This window comes from Lithobates pipiens, unplaced genomic scaffold (assembly GCF_037356315.1).
Source record: "Lithobates pipiens isolate NorthernLeopardFrog02 unplaced genomic scaffold, aLitPip1_a1.2 Scaffold_1, whole genome shotgun sequence".
In the NCBI taxonomy this organism is placed as follows: Eukaryota; Metazoa; Chordata; class Amphibia; order Anura; family Ranidae; genus Lithobates; species Lithobates pipiens.
Genome location: NW_027507685.1, coordinates 78,586,110 through 78,612,185, shown reverse-complemented (window position 1 = coordinate 78,612,185; position 26,076 = coordinate 78,586,110). Strand labels below are relative to the sequence as shown.

The 26,076-nt window shown below is 47.0% G+C and overlaps 1 protein-coding gene across 1 annotated transcript in view; it reads left to right on the top strand.

The window, feature by feature from the left end:
- Positions 1-26,076, top strand: part of MSH5 (mutS homolog 5) — a 360,046-nt gene that overhangs the window by 307,384 nt on the left and 26,586 nt on the right. Inside the window, exons 18-19 of the mRNA XM_077460730.1 lie at positions 7,326-7,452; positions 23,392-23,541. Of these exons, the coding sequence (XP_077316856.1) occupies positions 7,326-7,452; positions 23,392-23,541 (277 nt within the window). The remainder of the gene's footprint in view (positions 1-7,325; positions 7,453-23,391; positions 23,542-26,076) is intronic.

Genomic DNA, 26,076 nt, shown 5'->3' with positions numbered 1-26,076 from the left:
ACCAAACCGTCTTTTTATGGATTTTTAGGGGACCCTTACACCATAAAAAGAAAAAAAAACATTGTGGGGTTCCCCCAAATCCATACCACACCCATAGGTCTGGATTTTGAGGGTAACCCCCATGCCAACATTTTTTTAAAAATGGTTTGGGGTCTCCCCTGAAACACCTGGGGACAAGGGCCTCTTCCCCAAAACTCGAGTCGGTGGTTGTGAGGGTCTACGGGCAAGGGGCTTATTGGAAACATAAAACAAGGGTGCCCCCAGTCACCCCCTATGTAAGTTAGAATGGGGAACATTGTGCCCCTACACATTCACCAAGAAAGTGTCAAAAATAAATACCGTATATACTCGAGTATAAGCCGAGTTTTTCAGTCCACTTTTTGGGCTGAAAAAAGCCGCCTCGGCTTATACTCGAGTCACTGAAATTTTGCCGGAGATGGAGGAGAAAAAGGGGCGGGGCCATGCCGCTGGCTGACGCTGGTGAATGCCCTGTGTAAGTTTACCGCTCAGCACCATCCCCTCTGCTGCCTTTCGTTCGGTACATTTTTTTTTTTTTTCTCCATGTGCTGTACGGCTGCAGTGGCGGGGGGGACTATTTCTTCTATTTCGGGCGCGGAGGAATACATCCTCTGCACCCGCGCCGCACGCCGCTCACCGCTCAGCATTAGGATAGGTCACTGCAGTGGGGGGACTCTTTCTGCTTTTTCGGGCGCGGAGGAATACATCCTCTGCCACCGCTCCGCACACCGCTCAGCATTAGGATAGGTTGCTGTGTGTTGCGGAGTGATATGCCCAATCCTCTCTCTCTGCACGACTACCATAACAAGAAGCAGAGAGAGCAGGGGCCGGGCGATTCAGTCATCCTGAAGTTGAGGTGAGAGCCAAAAAATACCGTATGACACAAACTGACCTGCTTTTGTGATTACCGTACCTTAGTATCTATAGTGATTAAAATCCTGTATGTATAGAATCCTGATTTTTTTTTTAAATCTTAAGCAATTTTGTCCTTTAAGGCTGGGTTCACACTGCAGAGGTTACGAGAACTGGATGTGATTCGCACTGCACTGCAGTGCAAATCACATGCGATCCTTGTGCGATGCGAGTTCAGCCATACAGATAGTATGGCTGAATTGGCATCGCATCCGGCCCAAACTCGCACAGGACCCTTTTTTTGGCCTGCAGCAGAATCGGATCGCATGGGTGTTCACACCATGCGATCCGATTCCTGTCCGAGTTTGCAGATCGCACTGCGATATGCGATCTGATCTGGGGGTGTCATTAACATTTCACTGACACTCCCAGCAGTTCGCATAGGGCAGTGTGAAGTGCCGCTGGGAGGTATGCGATGCGGGAACCCGCCGCGGATTCACGGCGTTCCCGCATCGCTGCAGTGTGAACCCAGCCTAAAGTGCAATTATTACCGTAAAATTATGTTTCAAAAGGCTGGGTTCACACTGCAGAGATGCGGGAACGCCGCAAATCCGCGGCGGGTTCCCACATCGCATACCTCCCAGCGGCACTTCACACTGCCCTATGCGAACTGCTGGGAGTGTCAGTGAAATGTTAATGACACCCCCAGATCAGATCGCATATCGCAGTGCGATCTGCAAACTCGGACAGGAATCGGATCGTATGGTGTGAACACCCATGCGATCCAATTCTGCTGCGGACCAAAAAAAAGGGTCCTGTGCGAGTTTGGGGCAGGTGCGATGCGAATTCAGCCATACTATCTGTATGGCTGAACTCGCATCGCACAGAGATCGGATGTGATTTTGCACTGCAGTGCGGTGCGAATGACATCCGGTTCTCGTAGCCGCAGCAGTGTGAACCCAGCCTTAATGAATTCTAGCACATGTAAACACAAAAGAATACCGGTACCCTTTTTTTTTTTTTGTTAAATATAAAAGATGTTGCACCGAGTGGTGAATAGATACGGTACCAAACAGACCATGCTTTAAAACGATGCCCACCTTTGGAATGGCAGCACACTACGGTAAATTTATATTACGGTATCCATAGACGGCGCCGGGGTCTGGGGAGGGGCAATGGGTGGGGCCAGGGTGGAGCTGAAGGGGGCCCCGTCAGGTAGGCTGTACGGGGCCCCATGATTTCTATCAGCGGCCCTGTCTGCGGACATCATCATCACAGCGGGACATCAGCATCATGAGGTGAGTGAAAATTCACAATGGTTACTGTATATTTAATGGGCAGGCTGTATACCGGTATGTGTCTAATGTGTTATCCAGAGCATTATTACAATGGGTACTGTATATTTAATGGACACAGGCAGGCTGTACGGTATATTTAATGGACACAGGCAGGCTGTACGGTATATTTAATGGACACAGGCAGGCTGTACGGTATATTTAATGGACACAGGCAGGCTGTACGGTACGGTATATTTAATGGACACAGGCAGGCTGTACGGTATATTTAATGGACACAGGCAGGCTGTACGGTACGGTATATTTAATGGACACAGGCAGGCTGTACGGTATATTTAATGGACACAGGCAGGCTGTACGGTATATTTAATGGACACAGGCAGGCTGTATATTTATTGGGCACAGGCAGGACACTGGTAGAATGTACGGTATATTATGAGCCCTAACACAGGCTGCTCTATGCAAACAGTCATGTCATCACTTTCTGTAATATCAGCCTGCATTAGGCCTCAAAAGGTACCCAAACAAGTTTTTTTTTTTTATCCTGTTAGAAATGGATCCCAACACTTCTACCGGTAATCCTGGACCAAAAGAAAAACGCAGGTCATTCGAAGCTGGTTTCAAACTTAAGGTTGTGTCAAGAGCAGAAGAAAGCAATAACAGTATTGCAAGTAGGGAATTTTGTGTTGATGAAAAACAAGTGAGGGAATGGCGGAAAAAGAAAGCTGACTTGGAAAAGATTCCAAAGGCAAAAAAAGCTCAACGTGGTTTAACAACTTCATATGGGGCTCTAGAGACTGAATTGCATAAATGGGTTATGGAGTGTCGTCAAAATGGTTACTGCGTAACACGCATGGGAATTCGCTTACGTGCCCTTCAAATGGCTAAAGATGACAAATTAAAAGCACCAGGCATTGAAAAATTTGCTGCGTCAGCAGGATGGTGTACCCGCTTCATGAATAGGTTTGCCCTTTGTTTGCGGCAAAGAACAAAGATTTCACAGAAGTTGCCAAAAGACCTTGATGAAAAAGTGATGTCATTCCATTCATTCATCATAAAACAAAGAAGGATCCATAACTATGACCTGGGAGATATTGGAAATATGGATGAAACACCGATGACCTTTGATCTTCCAAGCAACAGAACTGTGGCAAGTTTGGGAGACAAAACTATTTTTCTCAGAACCACAGGAAATGAAAAAAATCATTTCACAGTTGTTCTGTCATGTTTGGCTAATGGAACAAAGCTGCGGCCTGTCATTATTTTTAAAAGAAAGACCTTGCCTAAAAAGGTCAAATTCCCACCACGAATTACAGTGCGCGCACATGTGAAAGGCTGGATGGATGAAGACGGAACAAAAAAATGGCTGGAAGAAATTTGGAAAGAACGACCAGGAGCAGCCTTAAAGAAAAAACCATCATTGCTAGTTTGGGATATGTTCAGAGCCCACACATCTGATGGCATAAAAGAAATGGCAAAATCTTCTCAAGTTACTTTGGCCGTTATTCCAGGTGGGCTTACATCTGTATTGCAACCGCTAGATGTGTGTTTAAATAAACCTTTTAAAGACCGTGTGAGAAAGATGTGGCATGAATGGATGTCATCTGGTCAAGCCCGACTGACAAAAGTTGGAAATCTGATGAAGCCCGACATAGAATTGATAGCAAAGTGGGTTCGTGATGCATGGGAAGAGATTCCGGAGGACATGGTGCAACGCGCCTTCAAGAAATGTGGCATTAGTAATGCTATGGATGGCAGTGAAGACAGCGCTTTGTATGAGAACGACAGCAGTGATAGTGATGACTCCGAACTCAGTGATGATGACAATGTCTACGGTGATAATCTCACACCAGCTAATGCTGAAGCTCTGTTTGGACATACAGATGATGAGGAATCCAGTTTTGAAGGATTTTAACTCTTGTGTTTTAGCTTGGTTGCTGAATGAGCTAAGGTTTTTGTACTTTTAAAGTTATTGTTGATACCATATTGTTTTATTGACCCTCTTTACACTTTTATATTTTTTTACAGAGATAGTTTACTGGTTTTCTTTGAAATAAATATTCAAAAACATTATTGGTATCTATTTTTATTTTTGAAATTTACCGGTAGCTGCTGCATTTCCCACCCTAGGCTTATACTCGAGTCAATAACTTTTTCCAGTTTTTTGTGGTAAAAGTAGGTGCCTCGGCTTATATTCGGGTCGGCCTATACTCGAGTATATACGGTACACATTTTTTTTTGAAAAATTCCTTTATTAAAATAAAACAAAAAAAAGTCCCCCGGTGTGTACACAAGTAGTGTGGTACACTGCAACAAGAATATTGACTTAAGTTTTATTTCAATTATTATACTTGATGGAAGATACTGCATATAGCCGCTTAAAGAAGCAGTTAACCAACCTGATCACAAAGGAAACACAGGTCAACAGTGACATCTTCTTTCTCTCAAGATGCAAAAAGAGGAATCTCATACCACAGGGTCTCCGGATTAAAAATCCTTGTGCAATTTCAATTATTCAATTTATGATCAGTTTTTTATATGAAGGCATCGCGGATGGATGCATGAACTTTATCAATATCACTTTCACTGGCACCTTTTAAAACGTGTTTTTTTTTTGTGATAAGAGCACTTGTATATTGATTGTGAAATGATTCATTTTGGGCTACCAGAGAGTATTATTTGTTTTTTTCACTCTAAAGCAGCGTACACACGGGGCGGACTGTCTGGCCAACTTAGTCCGTCAGACAATCCGACGGACAGTCCGTCATACTTTCGAATGAACGGACTTGCCCACACATGGCACTTTTTGAGCGGACTAATACGGCGTACTAAGTCCGCCATACTATCCACCCTACTTTTGAAATGAACGGACTCGCCCACACACACGGAGGAAAGTCCGCTCATTTCGAGCGCGTCTCCAGGTAGGCGGGGCCCGCGAAGGAGACGTCGCTGACCCCGCCGCCTGGAATGAACTTAAAGGGGAACCCCAACGCCGAAAAAAATCGGCGTGGGGTCCCCCCCAAGTCCACAACAGACCCTTGTCCGAGCACGCTACCCGGCCGGCCAGGAAAGGGGGGCGAGCGAGCGCCCCCCCTCCTGAGCCGTACCAGGCCACGTGCCCTCAACATGGGGGGTGCCTTGGGGAAGGGGGGCCGCGCGGCCCCCCCATCCCAAAGCACCTTGTCCCCATGTTGATGAGGACAAGGGCCTCTTCCCGACAACCCTGGCCGTTGGTTGTCGGGGTCTGCGGGCGGGGGGCTTATCGGAATCTGGGAGCCCCCTTTAATAAGGGGGCCCCCGGATACCGGCCCCCCCACCCTATGTGAATGAGTATGGGGTACAATGTACCCCTACCCATTCACCTGTAAAATAAAAGTACAAAAAAAAACACAACACACGAGATAAAATACTTTATTGCACAGCTCCGGGGGTCTTCCGTCTTCGGGGGTCTTCTCGCCGGACTCCTCCGCTATCTTCTTGTTCCTCGCCGCCGGCCTCTTCTCCCGACTTCGGGGGTCTTGTCCCCCTCTTCGGTTCTTCTGCCGGGCCACCGCGCCTTCTTCTAGCTCTTTTACAGGCGGTGGCCCGGTCTTCTGTCGCCGCCGCCTTCCGTTCTTCTTCTTCTTCTTCTTCTTCTTCTTCTTCTCCAGGAGATGTTGCCTTGACGATCTCTCCGGCCGGAATGCCAGGGACACACTGCGCGGCCACTTATATAGGGACAATGGGGCGGTGTCACATGGCTTTATGTCACATGGGTTGGTGTCACATGGTGACCCCGCCCCCTTACGATGTCATAGTCCCCATGTGACATCAACCCATGTGACCAACCCATGTGACATAAAGCCATGTGACACCGCCCCATTGTCCCTATATAAGTGGCCGCGCAGTGCGTCCCTGGCATTCCGGCCGGAGAGATCGTCGAGGCAACATCTCCTGGAGAAGAAGAAGAAGAACGGAAGACGGCGGCGACAGAAGACCGGGCCACCGCCTGTAAAAGAGCTATGAGAAGGCGCGGTGGCCCGGCAGAAGAACCGAAGAGGGGGACAAGACCCCCGAAGTCGGGAGAAGAGGCCGGCGGCGAGGAAGAAAGCCGGACTCCTCCGCTAGCAAAAGAGCTACAAGAAGATAGCGGAGGAGTCCGGCGAGAAGACCCCCGGAGCTGTGCAATAAAGTATTTTATCTCGTGTGTTGTGTTTTTTTGGTACTTTTATTTCACAGGTGAATGGGTAGGGGTACATTGTACCCCATACTCATTCACATAGGGTGGGGGGCCGGTATCCGGGGGCCCCCTTATTAAAGGGGGCTCCCGGATTCCGATAAGCCCGCAGACCCCGACAACCAACGGCCAGGGTTGTCGGGAAGAGGCCCTTGTCCTCATCAACATGGGGACAAGGTGCTTTGGGGTGGGGGGGCCGCGCGGCCCCCCCTTCCCCAAGGCACCCCCCCCATGTTGAGGGCACGCGGCCTGGTACGGCTCAGGAGGGGGGGGGCGCTCGCTCGCCCCCCTTTCCCGGCCGGCCGGGTAGCGTGCTCGGACAAGGGTCTGTTGTGGACTTGGGGGGGACCCCCACGCCGATTTTTTTCGGCGTTGGGGTTCCCCTTTAAGTCCATACCAGGCGACGGGGCCAGCGACGTCTCCTTCGCGGGCCCCGCCTACCTGGATACCCGCTCGAAATCAGCGGACTTTTCTCCGGGCGGGAAAAGTCCGCTCATTTCAAAAGTACGGCGGACTGGCACACACACGGGCGGATTGTCCGCCGAAATGCGAGTCCGACGGACAGTATTACGGAAATTCCGAAATACTTAGTCCGCCAGACTGCACGCTGAAAAAGTCCGCTGAAGCCCACACACGAGCGGACTGTCCACTGAAATGTGTTTCGGCGGACTAAGTAGGCCAGACAGTCCGCCCGTGTGTACGCGGCTTTAGGTTTACAGTTTTCTATAATATTATGGTGCCAGCATATGTAGTTTTATACACGCTTCAAAGCGTGGTGTAGTAAAAGATTGGAATTGTATTTACTTACTGTATATTAGTTTGTTGCAGCACATAAAGTTGTTACTGCACAATGGGCTTGTTTTAGAACAAGCCATACATTTTATGCTATTTTCCATTTCTCATCATCTTACTTTCTCGTTTTTTCTTGTCTGTCTGGCTGTTAGACACCCCATAATGGTATTCTGCACTGGAACTTTTGTTCCAAATCCAGCTCAGACTTGTGAAAAAGAAAAGAGAATTAAAATTCTCACAGGACCCAATTCATGTGGAAAAAGTGTGTATCTCAAACAGGTAATGTTAACAGGCAATGGTAGGAAAGTATAAGAGATAAAACATTGGTGATGAAAATGTCCAAAAGTAAGTTAGCTCAGTAAGCCTAGCCAGTAACTTGTGATGCTTTATCTACTCATGTATCCCAGTGTATCCCTTATAAAATGATCCTGTCACCCATTTATAAAAGAAAGTAAGTCCTGTAATAGAAGTCCATCTATTCCTATGTTTCTGGTGGACTATGACTTAAAATGCCACCACTTCACTGCTCCTTGCTTGCTGCATGTATTCCATCTATACCTTCTGCTGCATGCAGTTGTTCCTCTCACAAGCTTGAATGTTGCTACATGTAGTACAAGACAACAGGGGTTATAGGTATATGACCTGGAAGGTTCGGATGCATGCAGGCCAGCAAGCATTTTTGCTTTAAGACATGTGCAGCTAGAAAGGTAAGTATATATACAGGGGCGTATTATGAAATGAGTGGGCTCATGTCCAAGATAAAAAGTGGGCCCTGGGCACAGAAGAAAAAAATGGGGTGCGCCACTGTGAAAATGGGCGTGGCTTAAATTGTGGTAAATGTTGGGCGTGGCTAAATGTGGTGTGCTTTTATAGAGTCTGAGATGACTTGCATATTAAAGAATGCAGTAATGTTAATTAGGGAATGTACAGTGCGGAGTGTATAGCGATGGGTAGTATGTGCAGGAGAGGAGTGGGGTGTTTTTGGTGGTGGGTAGTATGCGCAGGAGAGGAGTGGGTTGTGTCTGGTGGTGGGTAGTATGTGCAGGAGAGGGGTGGGGTGTATTTGGTGGGTAGTATGTGCAGGAGAGGGGTGGGGTGTGTTTAGTGGTGGGTAGTATGTGCAGGAGAGGAGTGGGGTGTGTTTGGTGGTGGGCATGTGCAGGAGAGGAGTAGGGTGTGTTTGATGGTGGGTAGCATGTGCAGGAAGAGGAGTGGGGTGTGTTTGGTGGTGGGTAGTATGTGCAGGGAGAGGAGTGTATATTGGGTGGGTATTATGTACATAAGAGGAGTGCAGAGTGTATGGAGGTGGGTATTATGTGCAGAAGAGTGCAGAGTTGTATGGTGGTTGGTAGAATGTGCAGATGAGGAGTGTACAGTGTACTGTGACAGGTATTTTGTTCAGGATTGTGTCAGTAGGGCAGTGGACGTCAGTAGTTTTTATTTATTTTTTATTATTATTATTTTTTTACAATTTCATTTTTTGTATTTTTATTTATTTATTTTCAAAATGCTTTTTGGCAGCCAGTGGGTGTTGTCACTAAGGCAATTGACGGTGTCAGTAGAGCAATGGACAGTGTCCGATTTTTTTACTATTTTATTTTTGTACTTTTTTTTCACAATGATTTGGGGGGGGGGGGTTGGACAGTGTCAGTAGGGCAGCAGACGCTGGCAGTCGTTTTTCTGTTTTTATTATATTATTATCTATTATTTTTTACAATTTGTTTTTTGTTTTTTTTCAATATTTCTCTTAATATTTTTTTTACAGTGCTTCTGAGCAAGGGGTGGGGGTTATGAGGCAGTGGACAATGTCAGTAGGGCAGAGGTTGGTTTCAGTAGAGCAGTGGATAGTGCCAGTCTTATTTTTATGTATTTTTTTTTTTACAACTTTTTTTGTTTTTTTGGGGGGAAGGGGGGGGCAGTGGACAGTGTAGGTGGGGTTGGGTTTTTAGTGTTGTCAGTTTTTTAATTTTATTTTTTTACAATTATATTTTTTGATAATTTTTTTTTTACACTTTATTTTTTTTAATACTTCTTTTTTTTTTTTTATTAGCCTTGTCGGTGGTCTTTAGTGAGATATCAGGTTCTAAACAGACCCCTGACATCTCCCCTTTTGAGATAGGGAAAGGGACTGAGGACACAGATTTCCCAGTCCCTTTCTAAGCATTAAAGATGAATGGACAGGGGACAGCGGCTCAGCTGTTCAGCCAGCGATAGCGGCTATTGGCATCGGCCAGTTCTTAAAAGATCTTGTTAAGAAATTGGTCAGGAAACTTCCTTGTCAAGGAGAAGCTACCGAGGAATTATCGGAGCTCCCTCGCACCTTGTGCTTTACAGTAGACTCATTAAAAGATGCGATCCAACAGATGTCTCGTTGTACACTTCTGTCGGTACATATGCGCAGGGTCTTGTGGCTGAAAAACTGGTCGGCTGAAACACCATGCAAAAATCTTCTTGCAGCTTTTCCCTTTCATGGTGAATGCCTGTTTGGCGAAGATCTCAGGTGGGAAAAGCACTTTGCTCCCTGTTAATAGGAAGAATAAGCGACCCTCCTTTAAGATTCCCCGTGCTTCAGGACCTAGTTCTTCTTCTCCCAATTGGTATCGACGGCCTCAACAGTCCGGCTTTAAAAAAACGCAGGGTCTTATGGGTGGGGGAATACTTCGGCTGTTTTTGGATGCTTGGGGAAAACAGGTTCAGGACAAGTGGGTCATTTCCATCATAACGTCCGGTTACAAGATAGAGTTTTCGGGAGTTCCCTCCAACTTGGTTCTTGAGCTCAAGAGTTCCGGTGGAACCAGAGAAAACGAAATTGTCTGCTCCTAGCCTTAGAGCATCTGCAAAAGCAGGGAGTAATCATCGAGGTCCCGCATGGGGAAAGTGTTTTACTCAAACCTGTTCACCGTACCGAAACCGAATGGGGAGGTAAGGCCCATTTTGGACCTCAAATCCCTCAATCTGTTTCTAAATGTCCAAAGTTTCCGTATGGAATCAACTCGCTCAGTGGTAACATCCCTAAGGAAAGGGGATTACTTTGCTTCCATAGATATCAAGGATGCATACCTTCATGTGCCCATCTCCATGCCACATCAATGGTTTCTGCGCTTTGCTGTAGAAGGGCGACATTTTCAATCCATCGCATTGTCGTTCGGGTTAGCCAGGGCTCCTCGGGTCTTCACAAAAATTCTGGCCCCTGTATTGGCAGTCCTAAGATCCCAGGGAATTGCTGTGGTAGGATATCTGGACGATCTTTTTTTGAATGATAAATCTCATCCCGTCCTGGTCCAAAACATCTTAAAGACCGTACAAGTTTTGCAACACCTAGGTTGGATTCTGAATATAAACAAATCAAACCTTCACCCCACTCAGGTGTTAATGTACTTGGGCCTAAACTTGGATATTGTCCAAGAAAAGGTATTTCTACCTTCTGTAAGGATCAACTCCATAGTGGAGCTCATCCGGAGGGTGAAAAAAGAGAAACCATCTGTTCGCCTTTGTATGAGGCTATTGGGCAAAATGGTTTAGTGTTTCAGTGCAGTCCCTTATGCTCAATTCCACTCCAGGTTGTTCCAGAGCAACATTTTAAGCGCTTGGAACAAAACCACTCTTACTTTGGATCATCCTATGGTCCTGTCCCAACAGACTCTAGGGAGCCTAACTTGGTGGTCAAAAACCAGCAATTTAAAGGTCGGAAAATCCTTTCCACCAGTGGCCTGGAAAGTTGTGACCACGGACGCTAGCCGTCTTGGCTGGGGAGCAGTTCTGGGGGAAGCATTGGTCCAGGGACAGTGGTCTCAAGCAGAGAAGGCCTTGCCCATCAATCTCTTGGAGATTCGGGCAGCCCAACTAGCTCTGCATTTCTGGACGACCAAGCTGCAGGGTCTCCCAGTCCGAGTTTAAACCGACAATTCCACAATGGTCACTTATATCAACCACCAAGGGGACACCAGGAGCGTAGCGGCTCAGAAAGAGGTGGATCACATATTAAGATGGGCAGAGAGGCATATGCCGTTTCTGTCGGCAGTATTCATACCGGGGCGGACTATTTAACCACTTAAGGACCGCCGTATTGCCAATGTACGTCATCACAATGGCACAGGCAGGCACAAGCACGTACATGTACGTGCCTGCCTTCCAGCGGGTGGGGGGTCCGATCGGACCCCCTCCCGCTGGATACGGCGGTCCCTTTCGGTGCCGGAGCGATCCACGATGAGGGGATGGCCGTTGGTTTCTGGCCATCCCCTCTCGATCGCTCCTGGCCAGTGACAAACTTCCTCCCCTGTGAAAATGTAAACACAGGAGGAGGAAGTGATGTCACACTCCTCGTGGCGGTCTTTTTGACCGGACAGCGCGGAGTGAAGACACACAAGTAAGTGCACCAACAGTCCACTGACACATAGGTACACATAGGCACACATTTCACCCCAGTCACCCCCCGATCACCCCCCCCCCCCGATCGGCCCCCCGCCCCCCCCCCCCCCCAGTCACAGTGTCACTAGTGCAGTGTTCATTTATTTATTGATCACTACATTTAGTGACAGTTGTGACTGTAAAAAGTGTCAGGGCAGCTAGTGTTAGGCCCCTTTAGGTCAAGGGTAGCCCCCTACCCCCCCTAATAAAGGTTTAACCCCTTGATTGCCCTCCCAGTTAACCCTTTCACCCCCTTTTACCAGTGTCACTAAGCAATCGTTTTTCTGATCGCTGCAATAGTGTCACTGGTCCCGCTAAGAAGCTAGTTTTTTTTTTAGGTTCAACGCCAGGTTTTTATAGCGTTAGGTACCCCGATATATAACCCAATAAAGGTTTTAACCCTTTGATTGCCCCTAGAGTTAACCCTTTCACCAGCGATCGCTGCATAAGTGTCACTGGTGACGCTGGTTAGCCAGTTAGTTATTTAGTTATTTAGGTTCCCTGTCAGGTTTTTATAAAGCTTCAGGTACCCCCATATAAATACCCAATAAAGGTTTTAACCCCTGATTGCCCTTAGTTAACCCTTTCACCAGTGATCACCGTATAAGTGTTACGGGTGACGCTGGTTAGGTAGTTCGCTTTTTATAGCATCAGGGCACCCGCCATTTATTACCTAATAAAGGTTTAACCCCCTGATCACCCGGCGGGTGATATAAATTTGGTTTTAGGGTCAGAAAGGGTCTGCGTCGCCCCAGGCAGTGCTAGGTTAGTGCCAGTACCGCTAACACCCACGCGCAAAGCATACACCTCCCTTAGTGGTATAGTATCCGAACAGATCAATATCTGATCTGATCAGATCTATACTAGCGTGCCCAGCAATTTAGGGTTCTAAAAAAACGCATTGTTAGCAGGATCAATCCAGATACCTGCTAGCACCTGCGTTTTGCCCCTCTGCCCAGCCCAGCCCAGCCCACCCAAGTGCAGTATCGATCGATCACTGTCACTTACAAAACACAACACACATAACTGCAGCGTTCGCAGAGTCAGGCTTGATCCCTGCGATCGCTAACAGTTTTTTTTTGTAGCGTTTTATACAGTCGCTGACAGGCTAGGTGCTTTTTTTACCTGTGAGTCTCGCTACTGTACCCCTAAATTTAGAGCCCAAAATGGCAAAGCGAAGGTACACTAGTGAAGAGGCCTACACATTTCTGAGCATGACAGATAGTGAAGAGGAAGACACTGATCTGTCAGATTCAGGCTCAGAATACGAACCTGTAGAGGACAGCGTCTCCATGTCAGATAGCTCTGACGACGAAGAAGAGGTCCCTGCTAACTTCAGGCGTACCCGACCCCGATCTTCTGATGTTGTTGAGGTGCAGGAACCGCAAGTCCCTTGTATGGAGTATGGAGCCAGTACTAGCGCCGCTCATCCTTTTGGTGAACTGGCAAGCACCAGCGGCCTAGTACACCCTGGACGTACATCCAGCACTGCAGTATCACGTGGTGACGTGGCGAGTCCCATAAGTGCAGTTCAAGCTGGCGAGGTGGCAAGCACAAGTAGTGTCCCCCTGCCACCAAGAAGACGAAGACAGGCCCGTCGTTCCCATAGTGCCCTTCCTGCAGAATTCGCCAATCCTGATTGGGTGCCCACCACTTCTGCAGCACCAGTACTTCCCCCATTCACTGCCCAACCCGGTATTCAGGTGGATACAGATGATTTTACGCCACTCGATTTTTATTCTCTGTATTTCACGGAAGATCTCTATAGATCTATTGTGGACCAAACCAATTTATATGCTGGTCAACACATCGCCGCTAATCCCCAGTTGCCGTCTCTTGCCAGAGATTGGAAACCAGTTACGGTTTCCGAATTTAAGACCTTTCTGGGCCTTTCCCTCAACATGGGCACACATAAATTCATGAGGATGCGGGCTTATTGGTCCACGCATCTGGCTGACCACATGCCCGTGTTCTCTAACTCCATGTCCAGGAAACGATACGAGCAGATCTTGCGGTTCTTGCACTTCAGTGACAATGAACTTTGTCGTCCACGTGGAGACCCTGAATACGATCGGCTCTACAAAATTCGGCCCCTCATAAACCACTTCAACCAACGTTTTGCAGACTTGTTTACTCCCCAAAAAGTTGTCTGCGTTGATGAGTCCCTGGTTAAGTTTACTGGTCGCTTGTCATTCAAACAGTACATTCCCAACAAGCGTACCAGATACGGGGTCAAGCTCTATAAGTGCTGTGACAGGGCCACAGGCTATGCATGGAGCTTTATGGTTTATGAGGGTAAAGATAGTTACGTAGAGCCGGAGAACTGCCCTGATTACATAGGAAGCGCTGGCAAGATAGTGTGGAAATTGGTGTCACCCTTATTCGGAAAGGGGTACCACTTGTACGTGGACAACTATTACACCAGCGTGCCACTGTTTAGTCATTTATTTGATCATCAGATTGGAGCATGTGGCACCGTGCGACCTAATCGCCGGGGCTTTCCCCAGCAGCTTGTAGATTCCCGTCTTAGGCTGGGGGAGAGAGCCTGCTATCGGTGTAATAATTTGCTCGCTATGAAGTGGAGGGATAATAAGAATGTTTTAGTTCTTACCTCCCTTCATGCAGACACGACGGTCCAAATTTCTACGGCGACTGGTATTGTGGAGAAACCCCTCTGTGTCCACGAATATAACAAAAATATGGGAGGGGTGGACCTCAATGACCAGATGTTGGCGCCGTATCTAGCTTCCCGTAAGGCCAGACGCTGGTACAAAAAAGTGTCTGCTTACTTATTTCAATTGGCTTTGCTGAATGCTTTTGTGCTATACAAAACTTCAGGCGGGACATTAACCTTTCTTTTCTTCCAAAGAGAGGTTGTCACAGAGCTTCTGTATCCAGAGGGTTCTGCACCTCACCATTCCCAAACAAATGCAGTAAGCCGGCTGCATGAGAGGCATTATTCTTATGTCCTCCCGAGTACCCCTACCCAACGAACCCCCCAAAAAAGATGTCGTGTCTGTACCAAGCGCGGATTTAGGCGTGACACCCGTTCTTATTGTCCACGCTGTCCTGGCAATCCTGGTCTTTGTCAGGGTGAGTGTTTTGAACGCTACCACACACTAGTGAAGTATTAGCGTAGGGTACAGCATTTCACAGGCTAGGCACACTAACACAGAGTCTCCCAAGATGCCATCGCATTTTGAGAGACCCGAACCATTACAGTTGTTACAGTTTACAGTTCAAAAAAAAGTGTATAAAAAAAAAAAAAAGTAAAATAAAAAAAACAAAAAAAATATAAAATATAAAAACCAAAAATAGTTGTCGTTTTATTGTTCTCTCTCTCTCTCTCTCTTCTCTCTAATTTTTTATACTTTACTGTTTACTGTGTTATTGTTAACCATTTTTCATGTTTTCAGGTACGCCATTCAGCTGCAGCGTGGATTTATTTATCTTGACAGCAACAGCGTTTGCTCCCACGATACATAAAGCTGCGACTCCAGTGCTGTAGGAGGTGATTTCACCACCACAGTTAAAAAAGAGCATATATGCCGAAGCATGGGGGCATAAGGGGTGGAGGAGCGATTTTGTTCCTAATGCCGCGTACATACGGTCAAAATTCCGACGGAGGGCTTGCCCGTGGAAAAGTTTGAACGTATGTACGCGGCATAACTTTTTTGCGGGAGGATGCCCCCATGCTTCGGCATATATATATTTTAGGCACAGGTTGTGTTAAAAAATGTTTTATTTTTTACTGTTTTTTTTGGCAATTGCTTTGCAGGTATGGTATGGTAAGGTTTTACTGTTATACTGGGATGTTACTTTGTTTTAACGTTAACCATAATTTGCTTAGCAGGTACGTCATTCAGCTGCAGCGCGGATTTATTTATCTTGACAGCAACAGCGTTTGCTCCCACGATACATAAAGCCGTGACTCCAGTGCTGTAGGCGGTGATTTCACCACCACAGTTAAAAAAGAGCATATATGCCGAAGCATGGGGGCATAAGGGGTGGAGGAGCGATTTTGCTCCTAATGCCGCGTACATACGGTCAAAATTCAGACGGAGGGCTTGCCCGTGGAAGTTTGAACGTATGTACGCGGCATAACTTTTTTGCGGGAGGATGCCCCCATGTTTCGGCATATATATATTTTAGGCACAGGTTGTGTTAAAAAATGTTTTATTTTTTACTGGTTTTTTTGGCATTTGCTTTGCAGGTATGGTATGGTAAGGTTTTACTGTGATGTTACTTTGTTTTAACGTTAACCATAATTTGCTTAGCAGGTACGCCATTCAGCTGCAGCGCGGATTTATTTATCTTGACAGCAACAGCGTTTGCTCCCACGATACATAAAGCCGTGACTCCAGTGCTGTAGGAGGTGATTTCACCACCACAGTTAAAAAAGAGCATATATGCCGAAGCATGGGGGCATAAGGGGTGGAGGAGCGATTTTGCTCCTAATGCCGCGTACATACGGTCAAAATTCCGACGGAGGGCTTGCCCATGGAAAAGTTTGAACGTATGTACGCGGCATAACTTTTTTGCGGGAGGATGCCCCCATGCTTCGGCATATATAAATGGTGCATGTATGTCCATCATTAGAAGTGGGTGGAGGAAGGGAGGTATCTAATGGTGGGCATACCCACCGATCAATCTCTTTTTTTTCGTTCAGACAACATAACTCTCAGTAAATAGCTTGGGGTGTCTACTTTCCAAAATGGGGTAATTTGGGGGGGTTTTGTGCTATTTTGGCATTTTATGGCCTTCGAAACTGTAATAGGTAGTGAGGAGTGAAATAAAAAAATTGCGCCCTTAGAAATCCAGAAGGTGGCGATTGGTTTTTGGGGCCCCGTACGCAGCTAGGCTCCCAAAAAGTCCCACACATGTGGTATCCCCGTACTCAGGAGAAGCAGCAAAATGTATTTTGGGGTGCAATTCCACATATAACCATGGCATGTGTGAGCAATATATCATTTAGTGACAACTTTTTGTAAAAAAAATAAATATTTTTATTTTTTGTCATTATTCAATCCCTTGGAACAAAAAAAAAAAATATTCAATGGTCTCAATATTGGCATTTTATGGCCTTCAAAACTGTGATAGGTAGTGAGGAGTGAAATAAAAAAATTAATGCCCTTAGAAATCCTGAAGGCGGTGCTTGGATTTCGGGGTCCCGTACGCGGCTAGGCTCCCAAAAAGTCCCACACATGTGGTATCCCTGTACTGAGGAGAAGCAGCAGAATGTATTTTGGGGTGTCATTTCACATATGCCCATAGCATGTGTGAGCAATATATCATTTAGTGACAATTTTGTGCAAAAAAAAAAAAAAGTTTGTAATATTCCCGCAACTTGTGGCAAAATATAAAATATTCCATGGACTCAACATGCCTCTCAGTAAATAGCTTGGGGTGTCTACTTTCCAAAATGGGGTCATTTTGGGGGGTTTTGTGCTATTTTGGCATTTTATGGCCTTCGAAACTGTGATAGGTAGTGAGGGGTGAAATCAAAAATTTGCACCCTTAGAAATCCTGAAGGTGGTGATTGGTTTTCGGGGTGCCGTACGCGAATAGACTCCCAAAAAGTCCCACACATGTGGTATCCCCATACTCGGGAGAAGTAGCTGAATATATTTTGGGGTGCAATTCCACATATAACCATGGCATGTGTGAGCAATATATCATTTAGTGACAACTTTTTGTAAAAAAATTTTTTTTTTTTGTCATTATTCAATCCCTTGGGACAAAAAAAAAATATTCAATAGTCTCAAGATGGCCCTCGGCAAATAGCTTGGGGTGTCTACTTTCCAAAATGGGGTCATTTGGGGGGGTTTTGTGCCATCTTGGCATTTTATGGCCGTCAAAACTGTGATAGGTAGTGATGAGTAAAATAAAAAATGTATGCCCTTAGAAATCCTGAAGGCGGTGCTTGGTTTTCGGGGCCCCGTACGCGGCTAGGCTCCAAAAAAGTCCCACATATGTGGTATCCCTGTACTCAGGAGAAGCAGCAGAATGTATTTTGGGGTGTCATTTCACTTGTGCCCATAGCATGTGTGAGCAATATATCATTTAGTGACAACTTTGTGCAAAAAAAAAAAAGTTTGTAATATTCCCGCAACTTGTGGCAAAATATAAAATATTCCATGGACTCAACATGCCTCTCAGTAAATAGCTTGGGGTGTCTACTTTCCAAAATGGGGTCATTTTGGGGGGTTTTGTGCTATTTTGGCATTTTATGGCCTTCGAAACTGTGATAGGTAGTGAGGGGTGAAATCAAAAATTTGCACCCTTAGAAATCCTGAAGGTGGTGATTGGTTTTCGGGGTGCCGTATGCGACTAGACTCCCAAAAAGTCCCACACATGTGGTATCCCCATACTCGGGAGAAGTAGCTGAATATATTTTGGGGTGCAATTCCACATATAACCATGGCATGTGTGAGCAATATATCATTTAGTGACAACTTTTTGTAAAAAATTTTTTTATTTTTTTTGTCATTATTCAATCCCTTGGGACAAAAAAAAATATTCAATGGTCTCAACATGGCCCTCAGCAAATAGCTTGGGGTGTCTACTTTCCAAAATGGAGTCATTTGGGGGGGTTTTGTGCCATCTTGGCATTTTATGGCCTTCAAAACTGTGATAGGTAGTGATAGGTAGTGAGGAGTAAAATAAAAAATGTATGCCCTTAGAAATCCTGAAGGCGGTGCTTGGATTTCGGGGTCCCGTACGCGGCTAGGCTCCCAAAAAGTCCCACACATGTGGTATCCCTGTACTCAGGAGAAGCAGCAGAATGTATTGTGGGGTGTCATTTCACATATGCCCATAGCATGTGTGAGCAATATATCATTTAGTGACAACTTTGTGCAAAAAAAAAAAAGTTTGTAATATTCCCGCAACTTGTGGCAAAATATAAAATATTCCATGGACTCAACATGCCTCTCAGTAAATAGCTTGGGGTGTCTACTTTCCAAAATGGGGTCATTTTGGGGGGTTTTGTGCTATTTTGGCATTTTATTGCCTTCGAAACTGTGATAGGTAGTGAGGGGTGAAATCAAAAATTTGCACCCTTAGAAATCGTGAAGGTGGTGATTGGTTTTCGGGGTGCCGTGCGCGACTAGACTCCCAAAAAGTCCCACACATGTGGTATCCCCGTACTCGGGAGAAGTAGCGGAATATATTTTGGGGTGCAATTCCACATATAACTATGGCATGTGTGAGCAATATATAATTTAGTGACAACTTTTTGTAAAATTATTTTTTTTTTGTCATTATTCAATCCCTTAGGACAAAAAAAAATAAATATTCAATGGGCTCAACATACCCATCAGCAGTTTCCTTGGGGTGTCTACTTTCCAAAATGGGGTCATTTGGGGGGGGGGGTTTGTACTGCCCTGCCATTTTAGCACCTCAAGAAATGAGATAGGCAGTCATAAATTAAAAGCTGTGTAAATTCCAGAAAATGTACTCTAGTTTGTAGTCGCTATAACTTTTGCGCAAACCAAAAAATATACGCTTATTGACATTTTTTTTACTAAAGACATGTGGCTGAATAAATTTTGCCCTCAATGTATGACTAAAATTTAGTTTATTCGATTTTTCTTATAACAAAAAGAAGAAAATATCATTTTTTTTCAAAATTTTCGCTCTTTTTCCATTTATATCGCAAAAAAAAAAAATCGCAGAGGCAATCATATACCATCAAAAGAAAGCTCTATTTGTGGGAAGAAAAGGACGCAAATTTCGTTTGGGTGCAATATTGCATGACCGCGCAATTACCAGTTAAAGCAGCGCAGTGCAAAATTGTAAAAAGACCCCTGGTCCTTAAGGTGTTTATTGGTCCGGGGCTGAAGTGGTTAAAGTTGTTGCCAGGGGAATGGTCCCTTCCCGTCGTGACAGACGCATTGGTGACTCCTTGGCACCAGTATTCCCTGCTGTATGCCTTTCCTCCAATCCAAATCCTGCCACATCTGCTGCATATGATACAAGAGGAACTAAGAACAGTGATCCCGGTGGCCCCAGCCTGGCCCAGGAGGTCCTGGTACACGGGATTGTGAAATTGGCAGTAAGGGACCCGTTGCTCCTTCCGTTACGCCCGGATCTTTTGTCCCAAGGACCAATATTCCATCCTGCTTTACGGTCACTGAATTTGACGGCCTGGCTATTGAGACCAGGGTATTAAAGGACTGCGGGGTTAGAGGTGCAGCCTTGTCCACTTTGATAAATGCTAGGAAACCGGTTTCCAGGGCCATTTACTACAGTGTTTGGAAATCATACATTTCCTGGTGCGAAGGGAAAGGTTGGAATCCTCGTTAGTATACATTTGGAAAGATCCTTGCTTTCCTTCAGGCAGGAATACGCTTAAGATTGGCCTTGGGTACAATTAAAGGTCAGATTTCGGCCTTATCTGTTTTTTTTCTCCAAAAACCAATTGCAGCCCATTCCTTGGTGCGTACCTTTGTTAAGGGAGTGATGCACCTAAGACCACCGATTAAGCCCCCCTTATGCCCCTGGGACTTGAATTTGGTACTATCAGCCCTTCAGTATCTACCCTTTGAGCCTATTAAGCAGATTCCTTTAGTCCTATTGACCAGTAAATTAATCTTCTTTGTGGCCATAACTTCGGCCAAAAGAGTGTCGGAGATAACTGCCCTTTCATGCAGAGAACCTTAATTGATTCTGCACCAGGACAGGGCAGTCTTGGGCCCTCGTCCGGAATTTTTGCCAAAAGTAGTTTCCGATTTTCATTTGAATCAGGATATTATTCTGCCCTCCTTTTTTCCCAATCCAGGGTCTAAGGAAGAAAAGTTACTCCATGCATGGATGTAGTAAGGGCTATTAAAGTCTACTTAAGGGCGTCAGCCCCTTTCAGGAAAACAGACTCATTTTATTCTGCCTGAGGGCCCTAAGAAAGTACAGGCAGCTACGACTTCAACTATCTCAAGGTGGATTCGCCAAACTATCATTCGGGCATATGAGTTGAGGCATAGGTATCCACCGAGAGACCTGAAAGCACATTCCACTAGAGGGGTTAGTGCTTTGTGGGCAGTGCATCGACTGGTGTCTATGGCTCAGGTCTGCAGAGCAACCGATTGGTCTTCAGTTCACACATTCACCAGATTTTATCAGGTGGATGTCAGGTCTCGAGAAGAGGCAATCTTTGGTCATAGCGTGTTGCAGGCGGCCTTATAGGGCCAAACGACAGTTGCGACTTGTCTAAGCTGTGTATCCCTCCTCTCAGGTGCATTGCTTTAGGACATCCCAGATAGTCATGAATAACTGCTCTGTGTCCCGTGATGTATGATAAAGAAAAACAGATTTTTAAATACAGCTTACCTGTAAATTCCTTTTCTTTGAATACATCATGAGACACAGAGATCCCTCCCCTCTTTCCTGGGACTCTTCATTGCTTGCTACAAAACTGAGGTAATTCCCATATGGGAGGGGTTATATGGGAGGAACCTTCTTGCTATTGGTTGCCAGTGTCCATTCACCTAGAGGTAGCGTCAGGGCCATCTTTAGCACAGGGCAAACGGGGCACCTGCCCTGGGCCCAATGTTTGTAGGGGGGCCCGCACTGCTACCCACGAATTGGGGTCCCAATGAAGGTTTTTCAGAGTGCACAGAGGACACGGGAGGCTGTATTCCCGTGCTAGCAAGCTGAGAGGGGGCGGGGCCGGGAGCTCCACTGACGCTCTGACCCCGCCCCCGTGCAGCCTGTATGCTCAGAACAGAGCGGCTGTAGTTAGAGCAGTGATCGGAGTGGGAGCGTCAGTGGAGCTCCCGGCCCCACCCCCGGACCTCTATTCTCCAGCCAGTATCGGGCGGCACAGTGGTGTAGTGGTTAACACTCTCACCTAGCAGTAAGAAGGGTCGCTGGTTCAAATCCCAACCACGACACTACCTGCCTGGAGTTTGCATGTTCTCTCTGTGCCTGCGTGGGTTTCCTCCGGGTACTCCGGTTTCCTCCCACAATCCAAAGACATGCAGGTAGGTTAATTGGCTTCTGTCCAAAATTGGCCCTAGTATATGAATGGGGACCTTGGATTGTGGGCTCATTGAGTGTAGGGACAGATGTGAGTGTGCAATGTATGGGGATAGGGACAATTGTAGACACTCACTCAGGTTGAACTGGATGGACTGGTGTCTTTATTCAACCTTACTAACTATGAAACTATGAAGAGCATACAGGCTGCATGGGGGCGGGGTCAGAGCGTCAGTGGAGCTCCCGGCCCCGCCCCCTCTCAGCTGGCTAGCGCGGGAATACAACCTCCCGTGTCCTCTGTGCACTCTGCAAAACCTTCATCGGGGCCCCAATTCACGGGTAACGGGGCCCCCCTACAAAGCAATAGTGGAGCTCCCAGCTGTTATAGTGAGATCAGAGAATGGAAGCCCCGCCCACATACCTCTAAATGTATGTAGTGTGTTTGGCTGCTCAGGTATGTCCTTGCACCCATAAAATGCCTGACTGCTTAAACCCTGAGCTGTGTTATTCAACTGTCAAGCTGTGCGTTGCTGAAAGTTCTCTGACCATCACCTGTAGTATGTCCGCAGTCTCTGATTGTCTCCTGCAGTATGTCCGCAGTCTCTGATTGTATCCTGCAGTATGTCCCAGGTCTCTGATTGTCTCCTGCAGTAGGTCCGCAGTCTCTGATTGTCTCCTGCAGTAGGTCCGCAGTCTCTGATTGTCTCCTGCAGTAGGTCCGCAGTCTCTGATTGTCTCCTGCAGTATGTCCGCAGTCTCTGATTGTCTCTTGCAGTATGTCCGCAGTCTTTGATTGTCTCCTGCAGTATGTCCGCAGTCTCTGATTATCTCCTGTAGTATGTCCGCAGTCTCTGATTGTCTCCTGCAGTATGTCCGCAGTCTTATTGCCTCCTGCAGTATGTCCGCAGTCTTATTGCCTCCTGCAGTATGTCCGCAGTCCCTGATTGTCCCCTGCAGTATGTCCGCAGTCCCTTATTATCTCCTGCAGTATGTCCGCAGTTTCTGATTGTCTCCTACAGTATGTCCGCAGTCTCTGATTGTCTCCTGCAGTATGTCCGCAGTCTCTGATTGTCTCCTGCAGTATGTCCCCAGTCTCTGATTGTCTCCTGCAGTATGTCTGCAGTCTCTGAACCTCTCCTGTAGTATGCCTGCACTCTCTGACACTCTCCTGTAGTATGTGTATTAATGTGCCCCTTTACTTGCTCAATTATTTAGGATTGCTCCACTGCTCAGTGAGAGGTAATGATGTGCATTAACCTGTAGCAACCAATCAGCGAACCGTAGTGATCTGCTTTCATCTCTAGCAGCCAGTCAGTAAGTGGTAATTTGCATTAACCTCTAGCAACCAATCGGCAAGCAGAAATTATGTGTTGTAACATCTAGCAACCAGCCAGCGAGCAGTAAGGATAGGCTGTAACCTCTGGCAAACAATTGCAATCACTGCATGATCTGCTGCAGTAAATTGATTTTGAGTCTACCTGCTATTTTTTGTATGTCTCAGAATGGAGGGGGGGCCCCAAGAAAATGTTTGCCCAGGGCCGAATCAAAATTAGACGGCCCTGGGTAGCGTATAACCCAGATAGTCATGAATAACTGCTCTGTGTCCAGTGATGTATTCAAAGAAAAGGATTTTACAGGTAAGCTGTATTTAAAAATCCATTTTTTCTAACACTGTCTAGTTCCAGCATTTTGTAAATATAACGTTTTTTTTTTTTTATTTGTGTTTTTTTTTAGTTTTAGTACTTTTTTATACAATTTATAGAATTTTAAATCTTGCTGAATGTCTGCTAGTAGCCTCATACCTCTTACTGTATCCCCCTCTGTTCACTTTCTTAGGTTGGCCTAATTGTCTTTATGGCTATGATTGGAAGCTACGTCCCTGCCTCATATGCCGAGATCGGGCCAATCGATGGGATCTTTACACGCTTGCAAACACGGGAATCTGTATCACTCGGCTTGTCTACTTTTATGATTGACTTAAACCAGGTGTGGATTTCTTGTGCATGAGAAACCTCAGATAAATGGTGCCTTCCTCTAATTCCTGGGCTGCGCAAGTGTTTAAGGCCAATGAGGATACAGTGAAGGTGAATAGGCTCAGCATCACTGTCTTGGAACTGAAATGCAGCCCGGAGTTAGAGAATATGGGGGCTTCAATTACAGGTATTTTGCATTATGGCAGATTCACCTGAAAGTGTATGTTACTCAAAAAGCAAAACCCGTTTTCTCTTATATTCACTGACTGACACAGCTTCTCTCTATAGACCATTGGGTTGTTGTGCTACCTTCAGGAGAAGACTAGGCATGTTAATGTGATACTAAAACTAGAACTTTCTAGTTCCGCCCAAGGGGTGGTCCCTTAGGTAACAACCCCTCAGCATGCTACTGCAGCCTCAGTTTTATTTTGCCTAGTGAAGGAGAAGGACCTAGGAACCCTGACGGGCCCATCTGCCCATCTTTTTTCTCTGCAGAAGCTTGGCTTTTTGCGCAAGATTATAGATCCTGGAATCTGCTATCAACAGCCTGCTGAGTGACAGGCTGGATACCCTTATCCTTGTGGTCTCCCCAGCCTGGCCATCGAGCGTGTGCAGACCAAAGCTCCGCGCTGGGTTGGCCACGACGAAATCTCAGCTCCAGAGGTGGTCGTGAGCTTTTATGCTCCGGGGTGCACATATGACCGGGCTACTGATGTCTGCGTCACAGTGTGCCGAGGCTAGTACTGATCAGAGAGTGGGTCTGTAATGGAATGTCTCCCAGCTCTTCAGGACTGGTAAGTACAGCTCTCCCTGCCTCGGTTGGGCTGAGCAGCTGGGCATTCCCTGGGAGGTTGATTCTGGGGTCCCTCACCTCCCTCTCTTCTCTCCCTGTCCCTATCTTCCCTCCCCCCGCCTGTGGGGGATGCTGCATGTGTCTGCTGAGCGGTGTGTGTGTGTGTGTGTGTGTGTGTGTCTGTACAGGGGCTCTCCGGGGGGGGGGGGGCTTTCACCTGTTGGCGGGCTGTGCTGGCTGGCTGTGTCCTGAGTCCTGTTTCTCATGCCTGTGAGGCTGTGCCTGTGTCCCTTGCAGCGCTGAACACCGCCATTTGTTCAGCTCTGTTCCTCATGATTTCAGCGGCCATCTTAGGTGTGGGCAAGGAAAAGCAAAAGCATGCTCTCCTATGCTTCGGCGGCTATTTTCCCAGTGATTTGTTCTTATACTGGACACCGGTGGCCATTTTCTAGAAGCCTGAACACGTTTTTCAGCTTTCTCTAGTGGCAGCATGTGTCCCTGTGTTCTGGCGGACATTTTCCCAGTGTTTTATGTCCTTACAGGGACGCTGGGCAGCCATTTCCTTTGAGCCTGAGCTCATTGCAGAGGGGTTTCAGTGCCATTAGCAGCAGCTTCCACTGACACAGAGCAGATCCCTCTGCACCTGGGAGCCAACAGAGACCACAGGCACTACTTGCTGGATAGCGCAGAACCCTTCAGGGTGGTGAGTCCTGCGGGAAAGAGCCCCTGAGCCAGCAGCCGTAAGCAGGGTGGGACTGTCACTGTCCTAAGTCCCCTTTGGGTGGCAGACAGGGTAGGGTCAGCATGGCTTCAGAAACTGGTGTTTCTTTCCCCGAAGTCCAGGCAATTGCAACCGGTTCGCCTGCGGAATGCGCAGTGCCCTTGGACGCCTTGTCGGCGGTCCTCAATTCATTCGTTGCCAAGATGGAGGTGGTGCGTGGGCGCAAGGTGCTAAAAAGCGGCCCCGCCCCCCCCCCCTCCTCTGGGGAGAGCTCTGATGCAGACTCTGATCCTGCTGAGGCCGGTGACCCCTGCTCTGTCGTTTCAGATGACACTGACCAGGACCATTCGGACAGTGAGGATGAGCCCCCGTCCGGGTCTGTGCGCGACAAAGCGCTTGTTGGCGCACTTATCACAGCTGTGCGTGATACCCTGAAGATCCAGGAGCCAGCAGATCCCTCTGCTGATGTAGCGGTCCCTTTTGGGTCCCGTAAGCCAGCCATTCACCTAAAGTGTTCCCGTATCTGACTTATTTTGACAAGTTCATTTACAAGGAATGGGGTCGACTGCAACGGACCTTTTGGTCCCCAAATACATGGAGGTGCATTGCCCCTTTGAGGAGAGCCTTCTCAAAAAGTTGTCGGCTGCTCCGGTTGTGGACCCCCCAGTATCCAGGTTAAACAAAGTAACCACGATCCCGGTAGAAGGGACTCCTGCATTTAAGGATCCCACGGACAGGAAGGCCGAGGCAGTGGCTCGTTCCTTGTTTACGGTTGTGGGGTCAACCATGCGACCAGTACTGGCATCCGCAAAAGTGCTACCGCTTGAAGGTTTGCCCCGACCCATGACTCGGGTGGGGGGATCACCTTCGGGAGTTTGCAGCCCGGTGGCCCTCTCGACTTTCCAACCAATGGGTCTGCGATCTGATTTCCTATGGCTACAAGATAGATTTCCTCTCTTGGCCGCAAAACAGATTCTTCCCCTCCATCATACCCGTTCTCCCGGCTCTTGGGGGCAGTAGGGGACCTGCTGAAT